We start from the raw sequence: 27,274 nt of genomic DNA, 5'->3' as shown, positions 1-27,274 counted from the left end.
CTACCACTGCAGTGGTAGTGGTAGTCGATTTGAGTTGAGGTTGAGCCGATAAATAAATACTTTTGTTTTCTGAAGCTGTGGTGTTGATTATTTTTTAATTTCATCTTCAAGATGGAAGAATTCGATTCTATAAAGCCTTTGGAAAATTTAAATATCGAAGAAGTTTGTCGTGCATGTTTTGAAACATGTGAACAATACAAAATTCTTTTCGATGAATCTGAATGCATCGATAAACGAACATTGGGCGATGTCTTCTTTGACGTTGTGAAAATTGAAGTGAGTTTATTTTTTCGCTACAAATGTAATTACTTTCATAGGTTCTTCTTACTATAATTAAAGTTAGAGTTCATAATGGAGTGTGTACATAAGTCTGGTCTATAAAATATTTGTGCTTACTTTTAATTTCTTACTATTCTCATGTACATAATATTTTGTGTTTGTGGAGATAAATCCGAATCTGAATTTGATGGAATCAAACTTTTTCAAGATTAGTACTTTGTTGGCAGATAGTTTACCAATATCCAAACCCAAATTATACATACAAAGATACTGTGCAAACAATTCGATAAACATTCTGCGATAGTTGATGTTACAAAATAACAAATGTCGGATAAATAGGAACCTGCTCTTTTACACGACCGTCGTGTAATAGCTGACATTTAAGATTGTTTATTTGTTTTTTAATAATAAGGTGTGAAGAAACCAATTGTCCTAAAAAGCGATATTTTTATATACTTGCGTGTGGTCAAACAATTGTTTGTTATTGGTACAATTTGGCATTTTACACCAATAGTTTGGGTCAAAACCAGGTGTCAACAAACTAATTGTGTAAATCCGACCTACAGTTGCGGTCATATATTTAAGCCACTAAACGAACAAACCCGCTTTTTCCCCACTTTGTGCTTTTGCATCAAATTAGATCGCTTTTTCTTAACTACCAATAACCATGTCAGAAAAAGACATCCATCAAAGAAGAGTGTTCAGTTGGTATAACGGTAGCTAAATTGAAAAACAATAACCCATGTAATTGATTTCAGCTTATTAGATTATTTTCTAAATCGCTTTTAATTTAAATGTTTTCAAATTATCGATATATTTTGAAATACTAACCGACGACAACGTGTCAAGCAAAAATATCTTCATAAAACCAAAAGAGCGATGAATCTAAGTTTAAAGTGATAAACAGAACACACTATTAAGTAAGTCGGGTCAGCAATTATGATTTACCACATATTTAAATTTCTGGAGTGCCCTGACCAAAGTTCAGATTTGAACCCCATAGACAAACTTTTCAAAAAGGTCAAAACCAACAAGTTCCCAATCTGAGGGATAATCCAACAAGACGTTTGACGGCAGCTCAGTATGCAATGCTGGTGACATTATTATGTTTTCTTCATCCTTTATCGATGTTGTTTCTCTATACATGAACGATTGAAAATTGCCCTCATAATTTGCTAGACGAGCCAAAAAAGTAGACATTCGATTATTTTTGAATTTATTTAATTTAGTACCAGAAATATGTTTGCCCCTATATTTTAACATAGTGATTTGATTTGCTTGTAATTGATTAAAAACAGAATACTTTTGTATTTTCCATGTCAGCAATGACCGAGCTATAACAATAGAAGGGTTTAAATACTGCATTAACAACTTGAGTGTGGTACCACAAGTCTGGATCAGATTTATAATTTGAAGGGAATTATTGTATTTAACGTGTGAAAACATGTACAAAGGTTTTTTTTTCAATTAAAATGGACGGACGAACCCAATACTAAGTATTATTATTATTATAAGCTTTTTATTGCCTTATTATTTTAAATACATCTAAAGATACAATTTTTAATTAGAATTTTTACAAATTATTTGATAGAATGATACAAATTACAAATATAGAATTATTAATTAGATAATGGAAAAGTAAGATAATTGATATTTAAAAGTGTCCATAGTCCATAGGTCTCGATTTTTCGCCTCACTGTACCAATTTTCGTTTATTTGGCAAAGATCGTCGCTCCGTTCGCCTCTTGCTTTCCGGTCTCCATTTTGTTGCCAACTTTGTCCATCTTTGATCCTGTAGTCTTGAAATATGTCCTGCCGAACTCCATTTTTGTCTTTTGGTTTTATCTACCACGTCAATTATTCGAGTACTGTTTCAGATGTCTTCATTTCTTATTCTTTCGCTGGGTCTTATTCTGAGGATTTTTCTTTCCATTTTGGATTGACAGATCCTTAGCTGGTCAAGAGATTTCGTAGTCAAGCTCAGGGTTTGTAGTCCATAAGTAAGCACCGGCAAAGTAGCGGAGTCGAAGAGATATTTTCGTGTTTCTACACTTTGGTCCAGTTCTAAAATCTGTTTGAGGCCCCAGAATTGTTTCCAGCTGTTTGTGATGCTTCTGTTGATTTCATTTTTCTCTTGGTCCTTAAAAGATTTTAGTTGTCCCAAGTATATGTAGTCCTCTATGTATTCTATTTTTTCATGTTCCAGAATTATATCTTCTCTGATGTGGTTTGTCATCACATTTGTTTTTGATTTGTTGATTTGTAGTCCATAGTTCTTGCACAAGCTTACTAGGTTGTTGTCATTTCTTGTTTATGTTTAGCTTTTGTAGATATTATTACTATATCGTCCGCAAATCTTAGGTTGTTTAGAAGTTGTCCATATATCTTTATACAATATTTTCTCTTCCAGTTCATCTTTTGAAAAATATCATCTAAGACTGCACTAAATAGTGGTGGTGAAAGCGGGTCTCCTTGTCTGACGCCTCTTGTTATTTTAAATTTACGTCCTGTACTCTTTGTTTTTATTTGTGCTACATTATTTTTGTATATGTTTTTGATAGTCCTTATAACGTTTGGGTCCATACTTTGATTTTTTAGAGATGTCCATATTGTTTCGTTTTCAACGCTGTCAAATGCTTTACTGAAGTCTATGAATAAAAGTATATTGGTTGTTGAAATTCATTGCACTTTTCTATTAGTTGATTCATCGTCTGTAGGTGGTGTGTTGTTGAGAAACCTTCTCTGAATCCAGCTTGTTTCCCTTGAAAACAGCTTATAAATTGTCGAAATGTTACTTATAGGTCTATTGTTGTTCAAATCTTCTTTTTTTCTCTTTTTTTTTAAGTGTAGTGGTTCTCTCCATTGCTTAGGGATTTGCTGAGTTCTTATGATTTCGTTAAACATAAATGTTAAGGTTTCGGAAAGCGATTCTTTCCCGTATATTATCATTTCTGCATAGATTCCATCATTTCCAGTGCATTTGTCCTTTTTCAAATGGTCTATGGTCCTTTCAATAGTTTCTTTGCTAAACATGGGAGTTTGCGTTGTTAGGAGATTGATATTTATGTTTTTAATATTTTCTTCTTGAGTTATATGCTTGGTGGAGGAGAATAGCTTTTCGAAGAACTTAGTAGCATTTTCGTTTAACTCTTTTCTATTTGTTATGTTGCTTGCATTTTGGCTTTTTAAGCTAATAATCCATTCCTGTTGACTGTTAAGTTATGAATTTATTTTCCCTATTTATTTTGTTTGTCTAATCGTATCTCTAGTTATTGTTTCGTTGAACTTGTTCATATCTTACCTTATTTCTTGATAGTTTTTCTTAATTCTTTTAGTTCAGTTTTTTCTTGGTCAAGTAATTGTTGCTTGGTTCGTAGAGTATCTCTTCTTGAGGTTAAGATTTTTGTATTGTTGGATAATTTATCTTTTGATGTTTTGGTGTCCATAACTGATAGTTTTGCAGACTTTTTTATGATTTTTTCTAATTCGTCATATGTGTCTTGTATGTCACGATTTGAGGTTGATAATTGATTTATCTTTGCTGTCAATGGTTGGTTATAATCTACTATTTCTTGGTTGGGAATCATTTTTGGGATGAAATAGACTTGTCGGTTTCTTTTCAGTGTCTTATGGCTTATAACGATTTCTGTTCTTACTAATCTGTGGTCACTATCGAACTTTACGTTGTTGAGCACGGATATGTCTTTGACTGTCTCTATTTTGTTTGTCAGAATCGGGTCTATTTCATTTTTTATTTTACGGTGATATTCACGTCCATTTTCTATTGTCCTTTTTCTTGAAAAACGAGTTACCAAACTTCAAATTCATCTCTTCGATCCATCGTATTACCCTTTCTCCTCTTTCGTTTCTTTTTCCATATCCGTAGGGTCCTATTGTTTTCTTTTCTTCTTCGTTTTGGCTCTTTCCAAGCTAGCGTTAAAGTCTCCAATAACATACATTACTTTTGATTTGTTATTTGTATATATTTCCTCAAAGTTGTTGTAGAACCATAGCATCTCTTCGTCCTCAGCTTTTTCTGTTGGTGCATCTACTTCAATTATTGTCATTTTCGTGTTTTTTGCATTCTGTTGTATGCTGCACATTCTTTCATTATGTAGCTTGATGTCAGTTATTTTTGCTTTTAGTTCTTATTTAATAAGGAATCCAACACCGTAGAGGCCTTTTGTTTCTCCTACGTAGCAAAAGATTTCATGTTCATTATTTATTATTTTTTGTGCTAGTAATCTTGTTTCTGATAGTCCTATTATGTCCCATTTCATTTTATCCAGCGCTTGTCTCAATTCTTCCTGGTTCTCATCTGAGGAAAGTGTCCTGACATTGAAAGTACAGATCTTTAGAGTTCCGTGTTGGTTCTTGTGGGTACAGTTTTCTGTTTCATTGTTCTTATATGAGGGGTGTTGATCTACTCTTCCCACGGTGATAAACCGGGTTGGGAAGGAAGACTAAGTACCACAAATAAAGGCATCTAATGATCGTTTGGGAAAGAGATAGAGCATGAGAAGTGTGCGGCCTAAGATTTTGAGAGGTTTAAAAGCAGAAATTAAGTTGGAAGTTTTATAAACCTATAACTGAAGGCTGCAAGGACGAAAGTGAAAACATCATAATGGAACCTCAGTCAATGCTGAGGATTTGGAAGGGCCATTTCTGCAGATTGTATAACAGCGAAGACGAACTGAATTCCACTGTCAGGAAGGATGATCCATTTCACATAGACGACGAATGCACACAATCACGTCTTACCGTCTTAGACGAAGTGAAGCTGAAGTCTCACAAAGCTACTGAAGCAGATGGCTTGTATACCAACTCATTAAAGTAGCTGAAGACGATTTGTTGCCCCAACTTACCTGTTAGATATGGTCGAAAGAAATCATGCCCGATGAAAGGAACCTCAGTATGGTTTGCCCGATACTGAAAAAAGATTCCCCATAAACTGCACCAAATTAGGAGGCATCAGAGTACTTAACTTTGTTTACCAAATTTTCTCTGCCGTAATATTCGAACGTCTTAAGCCCATCGTCAACAAACTGGTAGGTCCTTATTGGTGGGGTTTTTGACCTGGAAAGTCAGACACCCTCCATCTTTTCATCAATTTTAAGACCGCAAATAACAGCAACTACAGGGACGAGCTGTATGCAGCCATGCCTATCTTTGGCACACCTGACAAACTCGTGCGTTTGTGCAGGATGACCATGGAAGCACCAGCTTTTATCCGCTTAGAATCATGATCGTATGGATTTCTCAGTCACGATGTCGCATTGGTCAAGTGAGCGTTGCGAGATTAACATACTCGTATTTGAATTTTTTTTTGAAAAAGTAACAATTCGTACATAACTGCGCGTGGACAGCATTGTTCAATCTTCGGTATACGACGAATATGTGATGGACAGAAAGTGAATTAAACTCGTTCACGGGTGCAGAAGTTCAGCTCAACTGCTTCCGATATGAACACTCACGGTCAGTGCCCAGTCAAGGACTCTCGGGAACCACGTATTTTTGATACGGAAAAGAGCAGCCTAAGCTGGACTTCCAAGAGCGATTATTCATGAAATTGTAAAAAAGGATTTAAATCCATTCAAAATTCAAATCCTTCAAGAACTCAAACAAAGTGATTTTGTTGAACGCAAAAACTTTTGAGGGACGATGTTCGAGCGTTCGCACTGAAAATCCCATTTTTTGGAGCGACGAGGCTCATTTTCATTTAAACTGGCACGTTAATGAACAAAAATGTCGTTACTGGGCTCCAAGAACCTATTACCCTCAACTGAAACAGTAAAAGCCATTGTATTGCCGCAGGGTAACTGTTTGGTGCGCCTTCTTTCGAGAATGCTCGAAGCCAGGCGACAAATGTCAATAGTGAAAATTACCAAAGATTTTCTTTTTGCCGAACCTGCAAGCTCACCCATCGTTTTCATCGCAAACGTGGCATCAACAGGGTAATGCGACTTTGCACACAAATTCGAAAAGCTTTCCCTCACGGGGATAATCCGTGGCCACCGTGGTCCCCCGACTTAACCCCAAAGGATGTATAGGGCTACCTCAAAGAGAGAGGGAGAGAGAGAGAGAGAGAGAGAGAGAGAGTTGTAGGGCACAATCCCCGAACTCTAGTGAACCTAAAATAAAACATTAGCCGAGAAATCAGCGCAAATGAATCAAGTTAAATGCAGCGTGTACAAATCGACGGAAGACATTTGGATGACATAATGTTTAAAAATAGAAATCTGCAGTATTAGTCTGTCGTTTAATATTTCAAATAAAGCAATGTATCAAAAAATTTTTTTTTTAGTTTAATTTGGAAAGTATAATCTGCCACCAAAAACCCAGTATTTAGTATTCTTAAACCATTATACTTACTGCTTGATATCTGAATGAATATAGTATTCAAGTATATATATGGGTACAATATGAGTAGGTGCACTCAGAAATAATAGGTATATCGATTTGGAACAAATCTATAGAGTTTTTGAAGAAATTACTGTTATCTCTTCAAACATTATTATGTGCGGTGACCTTAACTGTGACTTTTTAACTGACAAAAGGTTAATTGAAAACAAGATATCCTTCGACTTGCACTCAGCGAACATTATTATTTAAGTCCTGTACACTACTAGATCATTACTATGTTAATGATAATAGATCGAGTGCTGTTATATGATCAGCTTGTAACCCCAGTTTTTTTTAGTTATGATCTTATTTTTTTGACCTATGATTTTCATTCAAGTGTAAACCAAGTGATTTCTAGAATTCAGCTTAGAGATTTTAAGAATATCAATAAAACAAATCTTGAAACTGATATAAACATGATAGCATGGAATGACATTTTCCTAATACCTTCGCCAGATGACCAAGTCGAGTTTCTAAACACAAATGTTAATATTTTATTTAACACGTTCCTTTGAAAGCACAAACGAGAATCCACGAAAATAAACAATGGTTTACTAGTAGGATTAGAGAACTTATAAATCAGCGTGATTTAGCATATCGACGCTGGAAACGTTTTCGTGTTAACGGGCTCTGTGAGTTGTATAAATCATTGCGAAATAAAGTAGTTCAAGAGGTAAGACGCGCAAAACTACAGTTCTATTCTAACCGTCTAGATTTACAATCGGATAGTCGTAACCTATGGAACAACCTCCGCAAGTTAGGAATAGGCGAACAAAGAAATAATTTTGCAGCTAAATTGAATATTAATGAGCTAAACACTAAATTTGCTTCTACATCTATGATAACTCTAAAAGATAATTTATCTCTTAATACCATACCTCCACCTTCTACAGACACTTTATTCAATTTCGATTGTGTGAACACCTTAGACATAGTTGAAAGTTGCATAAGTATAAACTCCAATGCCACTGGTGTTGATGATTTGAATCCTATTTTATTAAAGCTATTCTTCCTTTGCTTTTACCCAATTTTACACATGTAATAAATTCAGTCCTTACCACTGGCATTTTCCCACATCAAAAGAAAAGCAAAAATAATTCCTTTCTTCAAAAACTCGCTTTGCAATGAATTAAGACCAATTTCAATACTTCCTTTCTGTCTAAGGTCTGTGAAAGGATAATGCAAGGACAATTAAGCAACTTCATCAGTCGGAATAACCTTTTAGTCGATGTTCAATCAGGTTTTTGTTCACACCAAGACTTTTCAAAAGCATTCGATATGGTGAATCACTCGATACTTCTAAATAAACTGCATTACAGTTTCAACATATCTTCATAAGCTATCAGACTACTTTCTTCCTTTTTGAATGATAGAAAGCAAGCCATTTTCTCAAATGAAAATCTCTCCGATTTTCTTCCGGTTCAACAAGGAGTTCCCCAATGATCAATTTTATCCCCATTCTTTTTTCATTATATGTGTATGAAATCGGTTTCATTATAAATCAAGTATCAAAACATTCTTATGGCGATGACATTCAAATTTGCAAAAGCTGTCCTTAAGGTTTAATTGACGAATACGCTTTCACCCTGAACCAAGAACTAGAAAAGATATCCTACTGGGCGTCGTGTAATGCCTTGGTTCTCAACGCAAGCAAATGCCTGTTATATCAAAAAAAAAGAATTAGACTTAACATACTTTCCTTCCATATTTCTAAACCAGAACCCATTATAATTCGTAAATTCTATTAAAAATCTAGGTGTAATCTTCAATAGAACATTGACCTGGAATGACCACATCAACCAATAAGTAGATAAAACTTATGAAATGCTTAGAACACTGTGGACAGCAAAAAACATCACTCCATTCAAAACCAGGCTAGCAAGGACCCTTGTAATACCTGTTCTCACTCATGGATGCGAAATTTTTTTGTTGGGGATTTTGGTTTCGGATATTTTAAATTTGGGGATTTTTTCTTTGGGGCTAGGGTACCCAACCCTATATTGACAACCTTTTAGTTGTAATCAATTATCAAAATCCCCTCCAAATCCCAAAAGACTGTAGCCACGATTTTTCTAGCCGATTGTGAGACCTTGAACTTCTTAGGCGGTACTTCGCCTCATTTCCACCACTGAATCGACTCCTATTTTGATTAAGGCTCAAAATAATGAACCCAAGTCTCATCCCCAGTCACAATTTGGGCTATAACTTTATCTTTCTTTCCATTATAGAGATTAAAAAGCTTACACATTCGGCACCCACCTTGCACTGACCTTAGACATGCCAAGATGGTCATGCATAATATTTAAATGGTTGTAGGTGATAATCTAACTATTTCTGCAAGTGGTTTCTTCCAGAACAAGTCCGACGAAGTTTGAGGAAGTTGCGTCAATCGGTAGATCCAGTGAGGATCCTCTTCTATAAACTCTTCTCCGCGTTTAAATTATTGTTTTCCTAGAATAAGATCCCTAGTAAACAGATGACATCTCTTCCTAAATGATCTGAGGCGCTTTGCCTTGCTTAGTCAAGAACTTTATCACTGCCCGAAACTGAATTTTGTCTATTATTAATTTTTTCTCTCGGATTGACTTACTCACTCAGCAAAAGCTCAAATACTAATCACCTAATTTGAACCAAGCTCGGCATAAATGTCTAATAACTGTCCAAACAATATGAGGTACAAATATTCCCCCATGGCTGACCCAACAATTCCATTCCGAGAACTTTTTGACACACCCTCGTATTTTAAAAGTTAATACTTTGTAATATTATCCATCAATTCAAGGAAATTTGTTTTCTACAGTCTTATTAAGGATAAATAATTTTTGAAATGGTATAAGAATTTAAAAAAATGTGTACATATTTTATGACAAAGCATTGAGTTTTTAAAGCAAGTACCAACAAGTGATAAGTGATACAAATTACGAAGAATAATTTAAAATACATTTTTGTTCTTAGAATTGTTTATTTTGCAATAGTCCCAAAAAGTCGAGTTTTTTTAGTATTATATTCAAAACATAAAACATGCAGAAACTTATTAGTTGAATTTATTAATAACTGATTTTAAATATTTTAAAATATATTTGATAACAAAGAATTATTCATTTTCAGATGAAGGCAAACGCTGAAACACCACCTTGTCGAATTTGTCTGACATGTTCGAATGACCTCATAAATGCTTACAATTTTATACAAAAATCACAAAAAAACAATGGACGGTTACTTCAATATTTAATAAATGCCAATATTAAAAAACCTGATTGTCTTACTGAATTTCCTATGGACATACCCAATGATCATAGTGTCACAGATTTTCTTCAAATCAAAGTCGAAAACGAGGCCCTTCATGACTACGACTACAATGATTCAATGCCTGAAAATGACAATGAAAACGAAAGAAACTCAACCGACATCAATTACGATTCAGATGAAAGTGATTATGAACCACTTGTTATTAAAAAACAAAAACTTAAAAAATTGCAATGCACGTTTTGTGATCGTACATTCAAGCGACATGACTTTTTCGAGAACCATATGAAAAAACACAAAGAGGAGGATGTAAAGAAAAAAGGTATACAAAATTCAAATTGTGATAATATCTCTGAAACTTGTAAAACAAAAATCTCTTTTTTTGTTTAGAACTAGACGAATCAGGGGACGAGACCAAACTTGAGTGTGATGAATGCGATTTTAGTTGCACTACGCAAACAGAAATGAGAAAACATCAAAAATCAGATCACAAAAACAGGTAAATATCCCAATTATTTAAACACTACAATGTAATAAATAAGTTTATTTGAAAATTGCTTGAGTAACACTTGTAACACACTTTAACTCCTCCTGGAGCATAGGGCGGCAACCAGTTCCTTCCATTTCTCTCTATTCCTAGCACGATACCTCAGCTGGGACCACGTCTCCACGTTTTGGGACCGAGCTTCCTTCATGTAAGATGATCTCCATGTTTCTCTTGGCCTTTCAGGCCGCCTTCTACCTTGATTCCATTGAAAGCACTGCTTTGCTATGTTGTCGTCCATGTATGGCCACTCTAGCCCCACTTTCTCTGCGCGATGTCAACATTCACTTTTGTTTGCCCAGTCCTGAGCCCAATTTCATCGTTAGATATGGTTTGTGGCCACCGGATGTTCAGGATGTAACGTAGACAGCGGTTGACGAGATATCAGCAGAGCACTTCCACGTTTCGCAGGATTTTACGTTGCACTCAAACAACTTTAACTTGGTACGGAGCGCTATTTTTCTGGAGTTGCACACTCTAGAAAGCATTCCGAATGCGCTACGGGCTTTATTTATTTCATTGGTGACATCCAGGTCCGTTCCACCATCGATTGCCAAATAGCTTCCCAGAAAGTTGAACTGGGTGACCTCTACTACTGCCACTTGTCTCACAATAACCTGTTATTGTTGGTTTCGGCTGGTGTGCATTAACTTAGTCTTACTGGCATTAATCCTTTAGCCAGTCCCCTCCCCATTTTGTTGAAGAGAGTGGCAGATTTGGCTGAGGTCTCCATTTCTGTTTGCCATTATGCATAACTCGTCAGCATGACGGCTTAATGTTTCCTGCAGAGGATACCAAGTCTCTCGTGTTCACACGCCGTAGCAGTCATAACATCATCAATAGCAAGCAAGAAAAGAATCTGTGACAATTCATCACCCTGTCTCATTCCCAGTCGCATTTCAAATGCGTCGGAAAGCAAGCCATTGTGCAAAACGAAACACCTTGTAAGACTCTTTTACGATAGCAACAATTTTATCAGGAATGCCTCTAGCAACAAGCGATCTCCAGATAATATCACGACTAACGCGATCAAAGGCCTTTTCAAATTCAACGAACATGAGGTAAAGCGGCGATTGGTACTCCGACGATTGTTTAAGAATAATTCGCAAGGTGTTATTTTGGTCGACACATGATCGACCACTGCGAAATCCCGTTTGATGCCTCTTGAGCGCAGACTCGATCTTAGATTGTATCCTCTCGAGAATGATGGTGGCCATTAACTTTGGAAATACGGACAGAATGGTGATTCGACGCCAGTTATTGCAGCTCTTAAGATCACCTTTTTTTGGTAGGTAACACGATTAACCCGTCCTTCTATTTCCTGGGAAAGGTTTCGTTTTCCCAAACAGACTTAACAAGTGGCAACAAAATACCGGCAGCCAAGTCGTTGAGGAATTCGGCAGGTATGCCGTCCAGCCCAGCTGCTTTGTTGGTCTTTAAAAGATGTATCGCGGTTCTTATTTCCGTGCATGCCGGGGGTCAATATTAATGCTTCTGGTAAATCTACGTATGTCTGGCAGTTGATGATTTGCATTAGTGTTTGCATTTGCATTCTAGTCATCGTTCAGCAATATACAGAAGTGCTTCTTCCATCTCCGCAATTGATCTTCCAATGACACTAAAAGACTACCCTTCGTGTCACGAACAGGATGGTTGACAATATTTTGTTGGCCTACAAGATCTTTAGTGATTTTGTACAGCATCCTCGCGTTATATCTTCTTGCATCTTCCTCAGCACTTTTTGCCAATTTGTCTAATCTGGCCCTCCTATCTCGTCTCACACACCTCTCTACTATCTTTTGAGCAGCTCTATACTCACTTCGCAAAACCGTTTTCCGATAGGCATCTGTTTCATTATTTATATTTATTTTGAGTGCTCTGCGGTGTGTAATTTTGTCCCAGTTGTCTTGGGATATCAACAAATCCTTATCTCTAGATCGGTACTGTGTTAGTTCCAGCTTCAATAAAAACTCTTTTTACCGTGCCCCACAACGTCTCAATGGGAACATTTGCGTTTAACCCCTTATTTGACCCTTGTCGTTAAAAATGTTTGCAACATCACGACAAGTATTTGGGTCATTAAAGCGCTTGTATTAAATTTTTGTCTGGTTGCCGTGTCTGTACGTCTGCGGATAGCAGCTGTTCGCATTCGAGTTGTCGCTAATAGAAGATGATGGTCGTTCCTCACATCGCAAAGTGATTTCCTCCATCGTTGTTGTATTATAAAATGGTCTATTTAGTTTTCTGTTCGACCATCAGGGGATACCCAGGTAACTTTGTGGCATGTCTTATGTGGGAAAAGGATTCCACCTACCACCAGGTGACGGGCATTACAAAATTCGACAAGCATATCATCATTGTCATTTCGTTGACGTATGCTGTGTCTACCCATAACTCGCTCAAGGCCTGTGTTATCCGAGCCAACTTTGGCATTGAGGTCCCCCATGATGATAGTTATGTCACCCTTTGGAGCTCTGCTGTAGACCGAGTTCAGTTGAGCGTAGAATGAGCTTTTGTTTTCTTCTGCTGCATCATTTGTCGGAACGTAACTGGATGATAGTGAGTTTGCGAATTCTGGACTTAAACCTTGCTGTCATTATCCTAGCCGTAACTGGTTCCCAGAAAATCAAGCTTTCTTTAGCCTTATTATTCAGCATTATGCCAACATCATTCAGTCTTTGACGGCTACCTGTCTTATCCTCTCCAGAATACAGCATCCACGTCCGCTTTGTTGCTGATCTGTGCTCTCCTTTTTCCCTCCACTGCGTTTCACTCAGCAAAAGAATACTTAAGTTGTGTATTTTCATTTCACGTTCCACCTGTTTATAAATGCCCTGTCCATACAGAGACCGAACGTTCCATGCTCCGACTGTTGTGTTTTTTCGATAGTCGAAAGTATTGTCCCTAGTTCTATTTGTGAGATTTCGGTTTCTAGTTGCCGATTCAATATTAATAGCATCAAGACTGCCATAGTTGTATGAAAAATGCCGGACCCCCAAATCCAGTTTGCGGTTTTCTACAGCCGAACGGACTGTAGAAGGATTTACCAATAATTGGTTACCTCTTGAGGAATTATTAACATTCGTTGTCAAGTTTCATAAAAGAATGAACTTCTCGCTCATTCTGGTGTTTTACCAGGTGTGGTTAATAACACTATCTGCATAATGTGTTAACTACATTATACACACAAGCCTTCGATTCGACAGGCACACCGGCCTTTTGGATGGTCGAACACATACAACAAAACAAGGCCGCCCAATGTGGGAAAACAGACACCTTTTGTAGCCACCCAATATGGGTACAGACGCTACCAGCCGCTGCCGTTGGCCTTCTAGAAATAGTCTACCATAGACCACGACTTGCAGTTCCTCCGCCTTTAGGGAGATTTTTTTTTTGGAACAAATCTTTACATCGGTTTGGAGAAAGTAAGATTATTGCACTTGATATTTCAAAAGCATTTTATAGAGTTTGGCATCTTGCTCTCTTATCGAAAATGTGTGCTTTCGGTATTGATGAATCTCTTCTTCGTTGGATTAGAATTTACCTTTCTAACCGTTCAATACAAGTTGTATTGGATGGTTTCAAGTCTGAAATTCATAAAATAAATGCTGGTGTTCCCCAGGGCTCCGTTTTGTCTCCGGCTCTCTTCCTTTTATTCATAAATGATCTTATGTCTGCCACTTCTAATCCATTAAACAGTTAAACAGCTTCTCATACTCATTTCTAGATTCACATCCTTGTCCTTCGGATGTGGAACTTTAACGGCAGCGTATGATAAGCTCATTAAATTCTGATATTGACAGCATTGTCCAATGGAGAGTCAGAAACCGTGTGGAATTTAATGCTTCGAAAACTCCTGTCGTTAAAGCGTAACATACCCTCTATGAGTGGCACTTGCATCCAGGAAACTAATTAACTGTCAGTACTCGGTATGTGTATCACCTTTTATGGAATGATCATATATTTCATATTGCCAAAAATGCTGCCAAGTGCTTAGGATATCTCCGACGGTGCAAGAAATTTGTCACCCCTTCTGATCGGTCCAAAGCTTGAATATAATTCTCATATCTGGGCAGGTGCCCCTAAAAAAAGTTTAAATCTCTTTGGATAGAGTACAAAAACAGGGCTTTAAAAATGATAGGCGATAGAAATATAATCGAGACATTTACATCGCTAGAACACCGCCGCAATGTTTCATGCCTTTCGTTGTTTTATCGATATTTTTACAAACAATGTTCTATCGAATTAGCCAGTTGCATTCCACCCCTTAAACGATTCACCCGTAATACTCGCACTTCCAGGAATGCTCATCAGTTTACCCTTGAGCTCAATTTCGGGCGTACTATTAAGTATAGAGATTCTTTCTTAAATCGCACATCGAGAATGTAAGATGCTTTGGCCAACTTTGTTTTTCCCTCCCATTTTGATGTTCAGAACTTTAAGACCAATGTGCACCGGTATCTCCTCTTAAATCCTTTCCTATTCTCCTAAAGGGTACTAATAACCCCTTGAGTGCCTGTAAATTATAAAAAAAATATTATATAGTACTGTTCATCTGTCTTGAAGTTGAGGTTGGGTATCTTCGTTTAGATTTATCAATGTTGATGGAACTGTAGAAATGCTGGTAATTCTGCCGGTCATTTAGTCTATGTGCTTTGATTTTACGATTGACTTCACACAATAAGTCACGTTTTGTTAGTGCAACCACAGATTTCACAGGGGAAAGATGAGCAGCATTTGCTGCTTTATCAGCTTGTTCGTTATCAAAAATCCCAGCGTGATCGGGAACCCACATTAGTTTTAGTTTGTTGAGAGACTTAATTAGATGGTCTCTTATTATGCTAATTATTATTAAAATTAATTATGAAGGTGCTGTTGTTGGGATTTCGTATAGCAAGTAGAACTGCCAAACTGTGCGAACAAATCACAAAGTGGCCTTGTAGTTTTGTTATTATCTCTGCAGTCTAGGGCATCAGTAGTATATTTGAATAAAGATCGGTAGATGTATGAGGAAGTGTGATTTTTGTTGTGTTCAGTCATGTCCTTGATAAAAGTGGAATCTTCTATGCATCATGTTTTAATAATTTGATTTATCAAGCGTTTTGAGTTCTTCATCAATAATTGAGCCTCGGCTGAATGCAAATTTCACATGGAGCTTAGCTCTGGCTTCAAGAATAAGCTCTTCTACCAGCTTCTGCCATTATGTTACGTATTGGAAGTATAGGTAGAATATATTTTGTAATAAACAAAATACAGTGGATTTTAATTTTTCAAATTTTGGTGTTAGCACAGCCGCCCACGTGAATGTCTCACAAATATTCACTCGAAGCATTGTAAAGAACTATGCAAGAATTAAACGGCAATTATAAACTTTTCAGTGATGCTCTCTTACATTTATCTGGTGGTTTCCGCCAAACCTTACCGGTTTTCGCCAGACCTTACCAGTTATACCTCGCTTTAATTTCGAGGATAGGATGAATGCATGTTTACAACATTCATTCTTATGGCGAAGTGTTGAAGCACATCGATTGACCATAAACATTCGCGTACGATTGCAAAATGAACCATCGTCACAAATATTTTCAAAACATATTTACATTACATATTACTAGATATGGGAAACGGTAAAATAGAACTGCTAGCAAATACGCAATGCATCAAACTGCTAGACAATTTCTAAACGGTTCAGTCATCGGTCCATTTTAGCAGCCAAAAATGTTGATGTTACCGAAATTAACTTCCAGATAAAATAGTTGTTACAAGGCCATCTGAAGTCTTTAAACTCAATCGATACTGTAATTTGAATCCATTTCAATTATGCCACGGTAAACGTTTGGTCATTAAAAAGATCACCGGAAATATTCTTGAAGCAATAAAGTTTAAAGGAAAAGTGGTACTGTTGCTACGTATTCCAATTTGCCATGTCTATAAATAAGTCTCAATGCCAAACAATGTCCATTTGTGGCTTAGATTTTTTAGATTTGAAAAATCCATGTTTTTCTCATTGGAAGCTATATGTTGCATGTTAACGTGTAGGAAAAACGTTGAACCTATTTGTGTTAGCGAAAAACAGGTTAATCAAAAATATAGTGAACCGATTAGTGCCGAATTAAAGTGAAATTGAAAGTATTTATAATTCAAAACAATAAATATTATTGTTAGACGATTTTAAATTACTGCCCTACTAACCTCATTTTTAAGTTACATGTTATTGATGTTCTTCCACCGTTCCTCTTAAATAGTTGACAACAATGTTATATGACAGAAAACGTTAGCCACAGCGACGCGTGGCCGGATCAACTAGTTTTTATAATATTTTTGATTAATTTTAAATAAAAATAAAAAAAATATTTAAATATATTGATTTTTTGTTTTATGATCATGTATACTTTCAGTAAGAACTCAAAGAAAGCACTTAAGACTCGAAGTCAACGTACCAACATGAGTACCCGAAGCAAAACAAAGAAAACAAAATCGAAGTCTGGTCGGTTCGAATGTGACCATTGCAGTAAAACATTTGCATGGAAAAAAGATCTTTTTCGTCATGAAAAATCTCATGAACCTAACACAAAGAAATTTGCATGTCCACATTGTGATCGTCGATTTATACGAAAGGACAAGCTCCAATCGCACGTATTAGTTCATTTGGGAGGTATCGTAAAACCCCGTTGTTCAAAGGCAACTCTAGCATTCTCAAGACAATTGTATTCCCAGGAGAAGTTCAAAGAAATAATCTGCAGGATTTGTAACTACGATAAAGCTGCTAATGGAAAAGAGTTATCTCAGCATATAAGCTTACACGACATGCATGCATTAGAAAGTATTGGAGATAGTGAATGTGTTAAAAGGTTTTACGCTGGCAGGGATTTGGAAGAGATTTCGATAGTTATAGCTCATCAAATTGAACAGAAAGATTTTGGAAAATTGTACACTATTCTCAATGCGAACGGTTATGAGATGGGTATCAGTGATTCAGATGAGAGTGATGCAGAAACTCCGTACAAATGTGAAATTTGCCATGAGTCTTTCAACCGAAAACACAAGCTCATAGCTCATTCATATTCAGGACATACTGTCGATGAGTGTTTATACAAATGCGAAAAATGTAAACTAGAATTTACTTGCAAAGAAGTATTTGATAGCCATCAAAAACATCATTGTAACAATGTCGACAAAGAGTTCCAGTGTGAGAATTGTCCAGCTAAATTCGCTTGGCCTCAAAATCTGGCACTACACAAATGTATCAAGGACAGTGAGTCAAACAAGGACAAGACTATTTGTGAACCTTGTGGAGAAGTTTTCGCGACCCAAAAAGCTTTACGTCTTCATAAAAAGACAAAGTGTGGTACCGTAGAACTGGATAAAGAAAGTACTACATGTGAAATTTGCAATAAAGTCTTTAGTTTTCCAAGAGATCTAAGAAAACATAAAAAAATACATATACCGGACGGAAAGTCACATGATTGTTCTGTATGTGGCGAAAAGTTCCTTCGTTCGGACAATCTTCGAAACCATTTGAAATCACATACTAATAAGTTCGAAAGGCCATTGGTAGCTAAGAAATTAATGTGTATGCTCTGTAGCCAAAAATTCACAACCATAGGTAGCTTAAGGTACCATTTATTTAACCATTCTGATGGACTTTCCGAAATTGACTTCGATAATTCCGGTTTCGTTGTAAACTTTTACCCTGGTGTAGGCAAAGAAGTTGTTTCAGAGTACATAAAGAATTGTTTTAATGAGCAAAAACTTTCGCAGTTGTACCTGGCAGTGAATAAAATAGGTCTTGAGATGACATTGAGCGATTCTGATAGTGATGATGATGAATCCTTCAAAGATCAAGAATCTGCTTCGAAAACTTACGTTTGTGAATTGTGTAATGTTAAGTTTCCCCGGCGACAAGCGATTCTACAACATCAGCATTCAGAACATGACTCGAAAGAGAATAATTTCCCTCACAAATGTGTGAAATGTGAAGACCAATTTGTATCTGGGGCCCTTTTGGAGCGTCATTTCAAAAGCGAATGTCAAAACGATGCCAGAACCAATGCTTGCGTAAAATGCGGCATTAAATTCATTTGGAAGGAGAATTTAGTGGCTCACACTTGTTTCAAAGAGGAAAAGAGCCCAGAAGAGAATAAACAATGTGAAGTATGTGGTAAGAAGTTCATATGGCTTAAAGATTTGCATCGACATAAGCGAAGTCACATACCATATGAGAAGAAATTCGAGTGCCTCGTGTGTGCTAGAAAGTTTAATCGCAAGGATAACATGAGAGCTCATATGAAAGTTCACACCAGTGAAAATCAAGTTAAGGATAAATCCAAGGTATCGATTAAGTGGGAACAGCAAGATGAGAACCTGTGCAAACCTAACGGACAAAAGGTTATTCAGTGTAAGATCTGTTTGTCAAAGCATAACACAATCAAAGATTTAACAACACATTTGATGAGCCACAAAGATCCTGCAACTTTCAAACAAAGAGAGGCCGAGGCAAGAGAGATTTCGATGATGATATACGGTAAGCAAATGGAGATGCAAACATTGGAAAGAGCAATTTGCAAGGATTTAGAAAAGGGTAGTAATACGCGATTCTATTCAATCACGAATGAAGCTGGTTATGAGCTAAATTTAAATGATTCCGAAACGTGTTCAGATTTTGATGCGGACGATGACGATGATGATGATGACGATGATGATGATTTGTTAAGAGATAGGAAACGTGTTCTCAAAGGATACAACTGCCAAATATGTAGCCAAAACTTTAATAGAAAATTCAAAATATTCGAACATCAAAAAACAGAGCATCAATGGGAGGAACTGCCATACGAGTGCAATCGATGTGGTTCGAAATATGTGTGCGAGAGAATTTATCAATTACATTTGCAGAATGATTGTGAAAATAATGAGAAGCAATTTAAATGTAAGACTTGTCCGATGAAATTTGCTTGGAAAGAGAATCTCAAAAACCACGAGAAATATATGCATGATCAAAATCCAGCAATGCCAAAGAAACATCATTGCGATATTTGTGGAAAGAGTTTCCTTTGGGTGAAGGATTTGACGCGCCATCAGAAGACACATCAAACTGAGGATGAGAAATTCGAATGCACTTGGTGCTTTAGAGTCTTTATGCGGAGGGATAACCTTAAGGTAAGCTTGTTATTCAAAACTGAAATTGTGTTTAAAATATTCGATCATGTGAACAATTTCATTAAATTCGAAGCTCTTTGGAGCACCGAAAACGATGTAAATCAAACAGATTTTAAAAAAATGGACATTCTATTTTTATTAATTCCAAAACTTCGCTTAATTTCGACTAATTTATTATATTAAAAATTAATGCTTGTGATTTGACTTTAACTTTTAACAGTAGTAGTGGCGTAATCGTTAGTGCGTTGGACTGTCATGCCTGAGGTTTTGGTACAATCTCTGCCTGTGCCATTTAATTTTTTTTAACTTTTAACTAAAATCAAATCAGCCGTTCGGAATCGGCTTATAACTGTAGGTCCCCTCTATCCCTGATAAAATTATTCGCACACAGGAATGGTTGATAGTTGTAAGACACTAGGCCCTAATTCCCAATGGACTGTTGCACCACTTACATTTAAATGTATGTAAGTAATTTTTAAAGTTATTTCAAAATGGGAATATATTTTAGTTTTATGCAACTAAAAGAAAGAAATTGCCTATTTCTATACACGAGTTTTGGTATGCAATCAATTGTGACATCGAAATTGTTTTGATATCAAATGAAATCCATTTTTCTCAGCTTTCGGCTACAAGCTTAAGATATTTAAGTTTATGTTTAGGAAAATGTATCGAGAGTATAAAACATTATAACCATTTGATATGATATTCAAAAACATTTTCATTTTAAACAAGCCAACATTACAATTTAAGCCATTAAACAACAAATTAATATTCAATACACAAGCAACTCTATATTTTAACACCTCACACATAATCGGGGACTTAATATTTAGTATCTACTTAGTTGCGTATCCTTTCGATTTAATCGCTTTCTCAAGGCGTCGAGGTATTAAAGAGACAAGTTTTTCAACTTCAGGACTAATTTTTTGCATTCCTCCTGAAGGCCCGTTTTAAGGTCTCAATATTTCTAAAGATCTTTTGAGCAAGACGGCAGAAGTTCCAGTTCACCCATTATATGTTCAATTGCATAAAAGTCAGAAGGTCAGGTGATTTTGTCTATGTTTTAAGCACCTCAGAGGGCAGTTATACAATAACCACGACATTGCTGTACAAGATGTGTGCTTTGGTAAGTTGTCCTGGGCCCTATTTCATAAATATTGACAGGTGCGACCGATGACAATTTGTAAATGACAAACAAGATTGTCCAATAATGCGAATGGAAACCGCATTTGTCCAGCCTATTTCCAAAAAAAGGCGAATCTTTCTCACCGTCTAATTACCGACCGATTGTACTTACGTCCCTTTTTTCAAAGGTCATGGAAACGCTGATTAATTATCAGCTCAAGAAATATCTCGAAGATCAAAAGCTTCTTAATGGTCATGGTTCATCTCACCGAATAGTGGAACAAATCTTTACATCGTTTTGGAGAAGATTATTGCACTTGATATTTCAAAAGAATTTGATAAGGTTTGGCATAAAGCAGTCTTATCGGAAATGCGTGCTTTCGGTTTTAATGAATCCCTGCTTCATTGGATTAGTAATTACCTTTCGAATCGTTCAATATAAGTTGTATTGGATGGATTCAAGTCTGAAAATCACAAAATAAATGCTGGTGTGCCCCAGGCTCTGTTCTATCTCCAACACTCTTTCTCATTTTTATTAATGATCTCCTGTCTGAAACTTCTAATCCAATACATTGTGTCGTTGACGATAGTACTCTTAGCTTTTTATATTCGTTTTCAGATTCACGTCCCTTTTCGGGTGTGGAACTGCAACGACAAAATATGATAAGCTCATTAAATTCCGACCTAAACAGCATTTTTCAATGGGGAATAAGAAACCGCGTGGAATTTAAACCTTCGAAAACCCAATGAGTTTGAATCGTTAAAGCGAGATATACCCCCCTTGCTATTATCCATAGATGGCACTTGCATCGAGGAGACTGAACATCTCGATATTCTCCGTATGATTATCACCAATCACCTTTTGTGGAACGATCACATACGCGATGTCGACAAAAATGCCTCAAGATGTTTGGATTTTCTAAGGTGATGCAAGAAGTTTTTCTCCTCCTCTGATCTACTGCTGGCTGTTATCTACAAGAAATATATTATAAAAAAAACCTACACGTTTTAAACATTTTGCTAATTTTTCTTGTGTTGCATAATGAGTCAGCATTTGTTGACAGAAATGGTGACCATTGAATTAATACCATGTTTGGGTGCGGCCCAAATCTTGGAAATCGTTTGGCAAGTGAACAAGCACAATTTGAAATGATGGATGATGGTAATGGTCACAATTTTGTCATTGTCGTTGTATATAACTGACAATTATACCAACTGTCAATACGTTATGCAAAGAAAACTTGCCACATAAGTGTGGCAAATTTGTAGAATTGTCACCTGTCATATTTTACGAAATAGTTAAGAAGAAGTTTTAGTTGATTAGCCTAATTTCTCATAGTACGTCTCCAGCTTCTTTCTTTTTAATTTTCTGCTCACATTATGAATAAAAGCAATACATTAAAGTCAGGAGATTGCTATCCAATTGGTAATTAAATTTTTCATAACTTTAGAAATTTGCAAAAGAGAAATAAACTGCAAATCCTTATGAATTTTGTTTTAAAAGTTTGAGCTATTTTGGACGACACTTGTAAAAGCATTTAATCATGACTTAACTTACTTACTTGCTTATTTAAGGTGGCGCTACAGTACAGGGTGGACCTGGGCCTCAACCAACATGCGTCTCCAGCCAGCTCGGTCCCTAGCTAGCTGTCTCCAGTTTCCCACGCCAAGTTGGTTAAGGTCTTCACCCACCTGCGTGCGCCACCTGAGTCGCGCTCTTCCTCAACTGCTCCGTCCGGGATTGGATTCGAAAACCTTTCGGGCTGGAGAGTTGATGTCCATTGGCTCTACATGACCTAGCCATCTAAGTCGTTGGTCTTTAATTCTGTTAACTAGGTCAGTGTCGCTGTACAGCCCGTACAGTTCGTCGCTATTTCTTCTCCTTCATTCTCCATCTATGCATGTGGGACCAAAAATCACCCGAAGAATTTTTCTCTCGAAGCATTTTAAGACGCTCTCATCTTTCTTTGACAGGGTCCAGGCCACAGCGCCATAAATGAGAACCCGTATGATGAGTGTCTTATAAATGGTGATTTAGGATGCTCGAGAGAGGACTTTACTTTTCAATTGCCAAAGAAGAAGCGATTTGCAAGAGTTATTCTCCGTTTGATTTCAGCGCTGGTGTCGTTGTCTGTGTTTATAGCGGTGCCTAGGTAGACAAAGTCCTTAACTACCTCGAAGTTATAGCTGTCCATGGTGACGTTTTGTCCAAGATGTCGTTATTTAATGTCCTTTTTTGATGACAGCATATACTTGGTCTTGCCATCATTGACCACTAAACCCATCTTCTTCGCTTCCGTCGCAACATTTGAAAGCACCCCACTGCCATCGTGCTTTGATCTTCCAATTATATCAATATCAACTGCGTATCCGAATAATTTAATGGACCTTTGGTAGATTGTGTCTCTAGTGTTGACTGTTAAGTTTTGCACAATTCTTTGCAGAACTATATTGAAGAAGTCGCATGACAGTGCATCGCCTTGTCTAAAACCTTTTTTGACATCAAATGCATCGGTGAGATCTTTTCCGACCTTGATAGACCAGCGTGCATTCTCCATCGTCATTCTGCACAAATGGATAAGTTTGACAGGGATGACAAAACTTGACATTGCTCTGTAGAGCTCTTCCCTATGGATGCTGGATTCAAGATGGTGGGTATCGATTTGAAGCTGCTGGTAGTTTTTCCAAGATATGCCGTAGTGTGAATATTTGGTCGATAGTAGACTTCTCTTGTCTGAAGCCACACTCAAAAGGACCTATCAGGTTGTTCACGAACGGCGTCAGAAGTTCACATAATATGGCAGAAAGGATCTTATATGCAATGTTAAGGAGACTGATGCCTAGCTGTAGTTGGCGCAATTTAGAGGGACTCCTTTTTTGTGTATCGGGCAAACTATGCTGAGATTCCACTCATAGGGCATGCTTTATTCTTACCATATTTTGCACATGCTCCCTACCAAGTCATCGCCTGCTGCTTAAAATAGTTCGTCAGCGATGCCGTCAGCTCCATCAGCTTTATTTGACTTCAGTTTAGATATAGCTATCTTCACTTCGTCGAGGTCGGGTAGGCGGAATTGTTGATCTGCGTCGCCTAGGTTGAGTGGTTCTATCTCCCTTACAGCGGAATTCGGTTCTTCATCGCCGTTATATAATTTGGAGAAGTGATATTTCCATATTCTCAGCATCGACTGCGGTTCTACTACGATGTTCCCCTGATCGTCTTTACAGGATTCGGTTCGTGGATGGTACCCTTGGGAGGTTTATTTTACCTTTTGGTAAAATGTAAACACACCACAATCCTGTTTTGACATCCCTCTATCTCCTCAATCACGCGCTTCTCATGCTCTTTTTCTTAGATCTAAGAAGCCAGTGTTCTTTTCTCCTCTTTTTCTCGTAGAGCTCGCGAGCATCTCTGGTCTTTCTGTACCATTTTGTATGCCTCTTGTTTAGCTGCGTGCGCTTGCCGGCATTCGTCTTCAAACCAGGGGTTTCGCTGTTGTGGCCGTGTGAAGCCTAGCACTTCAGAGGCGGCATCTCTGATGGCTGCATGGCAATGTTGCCACTGGTTTCCAATGCTTAATTCAGGCAGTATAGGACTCCTTAAGAGTTTACTAGAGACTCTATCGGAAAAGGACTGGGAGTCTTTTGCGATCATGACTTAACTGGAGTTACTAAATGACTTTAGTTTCTGCAACACTGCCTAAAACCCTTCAACGTTTACCTCATTAATGGGGTTTTCCATTGGCAAATTCAGCTTTCCGTCAAAAATTGTTTTTTTTTGTGGCGCAAGGAATACGATTTTTTTACTGTTTTTTGTACGATTACGATAAAGCTGCCAAATTTACCGCAAAATCTGCCTAAAATCCAGAATCGCAGATTTAATCTTTAAACAAAAATATATCAATTTATTTTGCCCCATGAAATGCAAAAAAAGGGAAATTTCTGTTTTGACAGATCTAGATCAAAAATAAATTGATTTATTCTACCCCTGGAAAACCCCATAAAATTAATGACATAATTGCAAAAACATTAAATTTAATAATTTAAACATAAAATACTCAACTTTATTTGAAAATATAGCTTACTTCGCAATTTAAAGCATTTTATTATCCTTATAACTCAAATTTTGTCAAAACATCAGTGTTTGCTGCTAAATAAATTAGTTATCCCATTTATGTACATATTATTAATGGGCAGGTTCAAACAACATAAGGGCTTCATTCAACTGCGTTCTTTGAACATACATATTTTGACCAAGGCAACTAGTTACTTTTTCAAGTGTCACCATTTTCAAACTCGGAACTTTACTTCACTTAACCCTACTTTCAGTTGATCTTGCTGATAAAAACATAATTGTCAACAAAACACTCCTCAGGCATGTTACTATTACATTGAGACCTGTATTTTGGACTTTGAAAAAATATTATACTTATTAAAAAATTATACTTAAAGGATTCTAAATTGACAACGATTTTACATAAAACACTAAAAAGAATGTTGCATAATATAATTAAATCACAAAGTTTAGCTTTAAGTTGAATAAAAAATCATCATAAGCTGTCATTTTGACATAAGTTCTATTGATTCTTGATAGTTAGGGAGTTTTTTCTTGACTTATTTTCCAGTCAACATTCCACTAAAGTTGCCTCAATTGGAATTTAATTTTGTTTGCACCTGTCCAATCATATGCTAGAAACTTGCTTTACTATCAAATCCCTTATGTCGTCTGAGCCTGTCCAATGAGTGATTACACATAGCCCATAAATTTGAAGCCTATTACAATTTTTAAACAAAACATTAACCATCTGAATTTTGTATTTCCATAGGTTCATATGAAAGTCCATCAGAATGCTACACACATCCTGTTGCCAGACATCTATTACCTTGCTCGACCCAATGGCGCAAAAGTTGCACAATGCAAACTATGCGATCAGCAGTACACAAACGTCTCTGATTTAGCAGAACACATTCAAAATGGACACATTAAATTACAGATGTTAAGCATCACTCCCAATCCAGCAAGCTATTCAATAACGAACGCTTTAGGCTATGAGATGGACATAAATGATTCCGAAACAGAACGCGAAGGTGACGACGAGAAGTACGTTTGTGAGCTTTGTGATGCTCGATATAACCGACGATTTAAATTGCTGCAACATCAGCAGTCCCTTCATTATTCTGACAACATTCCCCACAAGTGTATTGATTGTAGTTTTAAATGCGTCTCAGAGTTAGTGCTCAATTATCACATGCGCACACAGTGTATGAATCTTGTGAAGCAGTTCCGATGCAGCAAGTGTACTATGCGTTTTATGTGGAAGGAGAATCTTGAAAACCATGAGAGCTTAATTCACGACGGTAAACGAAAACACACTTGTACTGTTTGTAAAAAAGATTTCGCAACACAGCATGATTTGAGAAATCATACCGAATGCAAAGCTCCGGCAGATGAAAAACTCTTTAAATGTGACTTGTGTGATCGTAAATACAACCGAAAAGATCGACTAATGAAACATGCGAAGGTCCACACTGCTGGCGGTAAAGAAACAAAAGCGAAGCGCATAAAAACAGAAACATCGGATAAGAAGTTCTTATGTGCGTTTTGTGGAAAAGAAGTATCGAGTTCATCTAATCTCGTCATACATATGAGACGGCATACGGGTGAAAAACCGTTCAAGTGTGAATTCTGTAATAAGGGCTTTCCTAGATCTTCAGATTTGGCTTGTCATAGACGAACACATACTGGTGAACGACCACACAAGTGCACGGTTTGTGAAAAGGCGTTCTCGCGCTCATACAAACTTCAGACTCATATGCGAATTCATTCTGGCGAGAGGCCTTACAAGTGCACTTACTGTGAGAAGAGCTTTACCCAATCCAATGACTTGACACTTCATGTACGCCGACATACAGGTGAAAGGCCGTATGTATGTGAAACATGTGGCGAAAGATTTATACAAGGAACTGCACTTAAAAACCATAGAAGAATGCGTGGGCATTATGAAATCTAAATATTTAATCAGCAATTTTTTTCTTAGCGTAACTTTATAGAATTGTAAAAAGCATTACAAAAACTTTTAATATAACAACAATTATGTACTATGTAGTTTTAAATATTTAATGTTTATTTTTGAGGAATTTGGCTTTTATGTTGTTTATTTTAGTAAATAGTGTTTTTTTTTTGAAGATTGTGTTCTAAAGTTTTCTTTTAGATTTATGTACATTCCTTTTAGGTACTTTTTAGCAAGAATTGAGTTTGAAGACACGAATTTTTTGTCTGAGGTTTGTAAATAAATACACCGTGATATGGAATGAATTTAACAGACTACAATCATAATCGTAAGACAAGTATGGTATGACTTATCCGTACCAAATACCTCATGTACATTGTACATTTGAGAATATCAACTAAAATTATACCCCTATTACCTTTGGCGAGTCGAATGAATGAACGTGCGAGTGTGAGAAATTTGTATTACCGTTGGCGAATTGAGAACCGTTAGTCGACTTAAATGTCATATATTG

At 36.8% G+C, this 27,274-nt stretch overlaps 1 protein-coding gene across 1 annotated transcript; it reads left to right on the top strand.

Moving 5' to 3' along the window:
• The first annotated feature begins 29 nt into the window (after positions 1-29).
• Positions 30-26,863, top strand: LOC129939036 (zinc finger protein 91). The gene is made up of 5 exons (XM_056046900.1): positions 30-276; positions 9,790-10,249; positions 10,318-10,426; positions 16,867-19,624; positions 25,576-26,863. Exons 1-5 carry the CDS (start codon positions 112-114, stop codon positions 26,758-26,760), a joined length of 4,677 nt encoding a protein of 1,558 aa, XP_055902875.1. The 5' UTR covers positions 30-111; the 3' UTR covers positions 26,761-26,863.
• Positions 26,864-27,274: the final 411 nt, after the last annotated feature.

This window comes from Eupeodes corollae, chromosome 1 (genome assembly GCF_945859685.1).
Source record: "Eupeodes corollae chromosome 1, idEupCoro1.1, whole genome shotgun sequence".
NCBI lineage: Eukaryota > Metazoa > Arthropoda > Insecta > Diptera > Syrphidae > Eupeodes > Eupeodes corollae.
This window is presented reverse-complemented; position numbering and strand designations above follow the sequence as displayed.

Bases quoted from the DNA above. Each gene is read 5' to 3' on its own strand.
- LOC129939036 (XM_056046900.1), top strand. From the start codon at position 112: ATGGAAGAATTCGATTCTATAAAGCCTTTGGAAAATTTAAATATCGAA. The intron at 10,250-10,317 runs GTATACAAAATT...TTTTTTGTTTAG, and splicing joins GGAGGATGTAAAGAAAAAAG to AACTAGACGAATCAGGGGAC. The intron at 19,625-25,575 runs GTAAGCTTGTTA...GTATTTCCATAG, and splicing joins TGCGGAGGGATAACCTTAAG to GTTCATATGAAAGTCCATCA.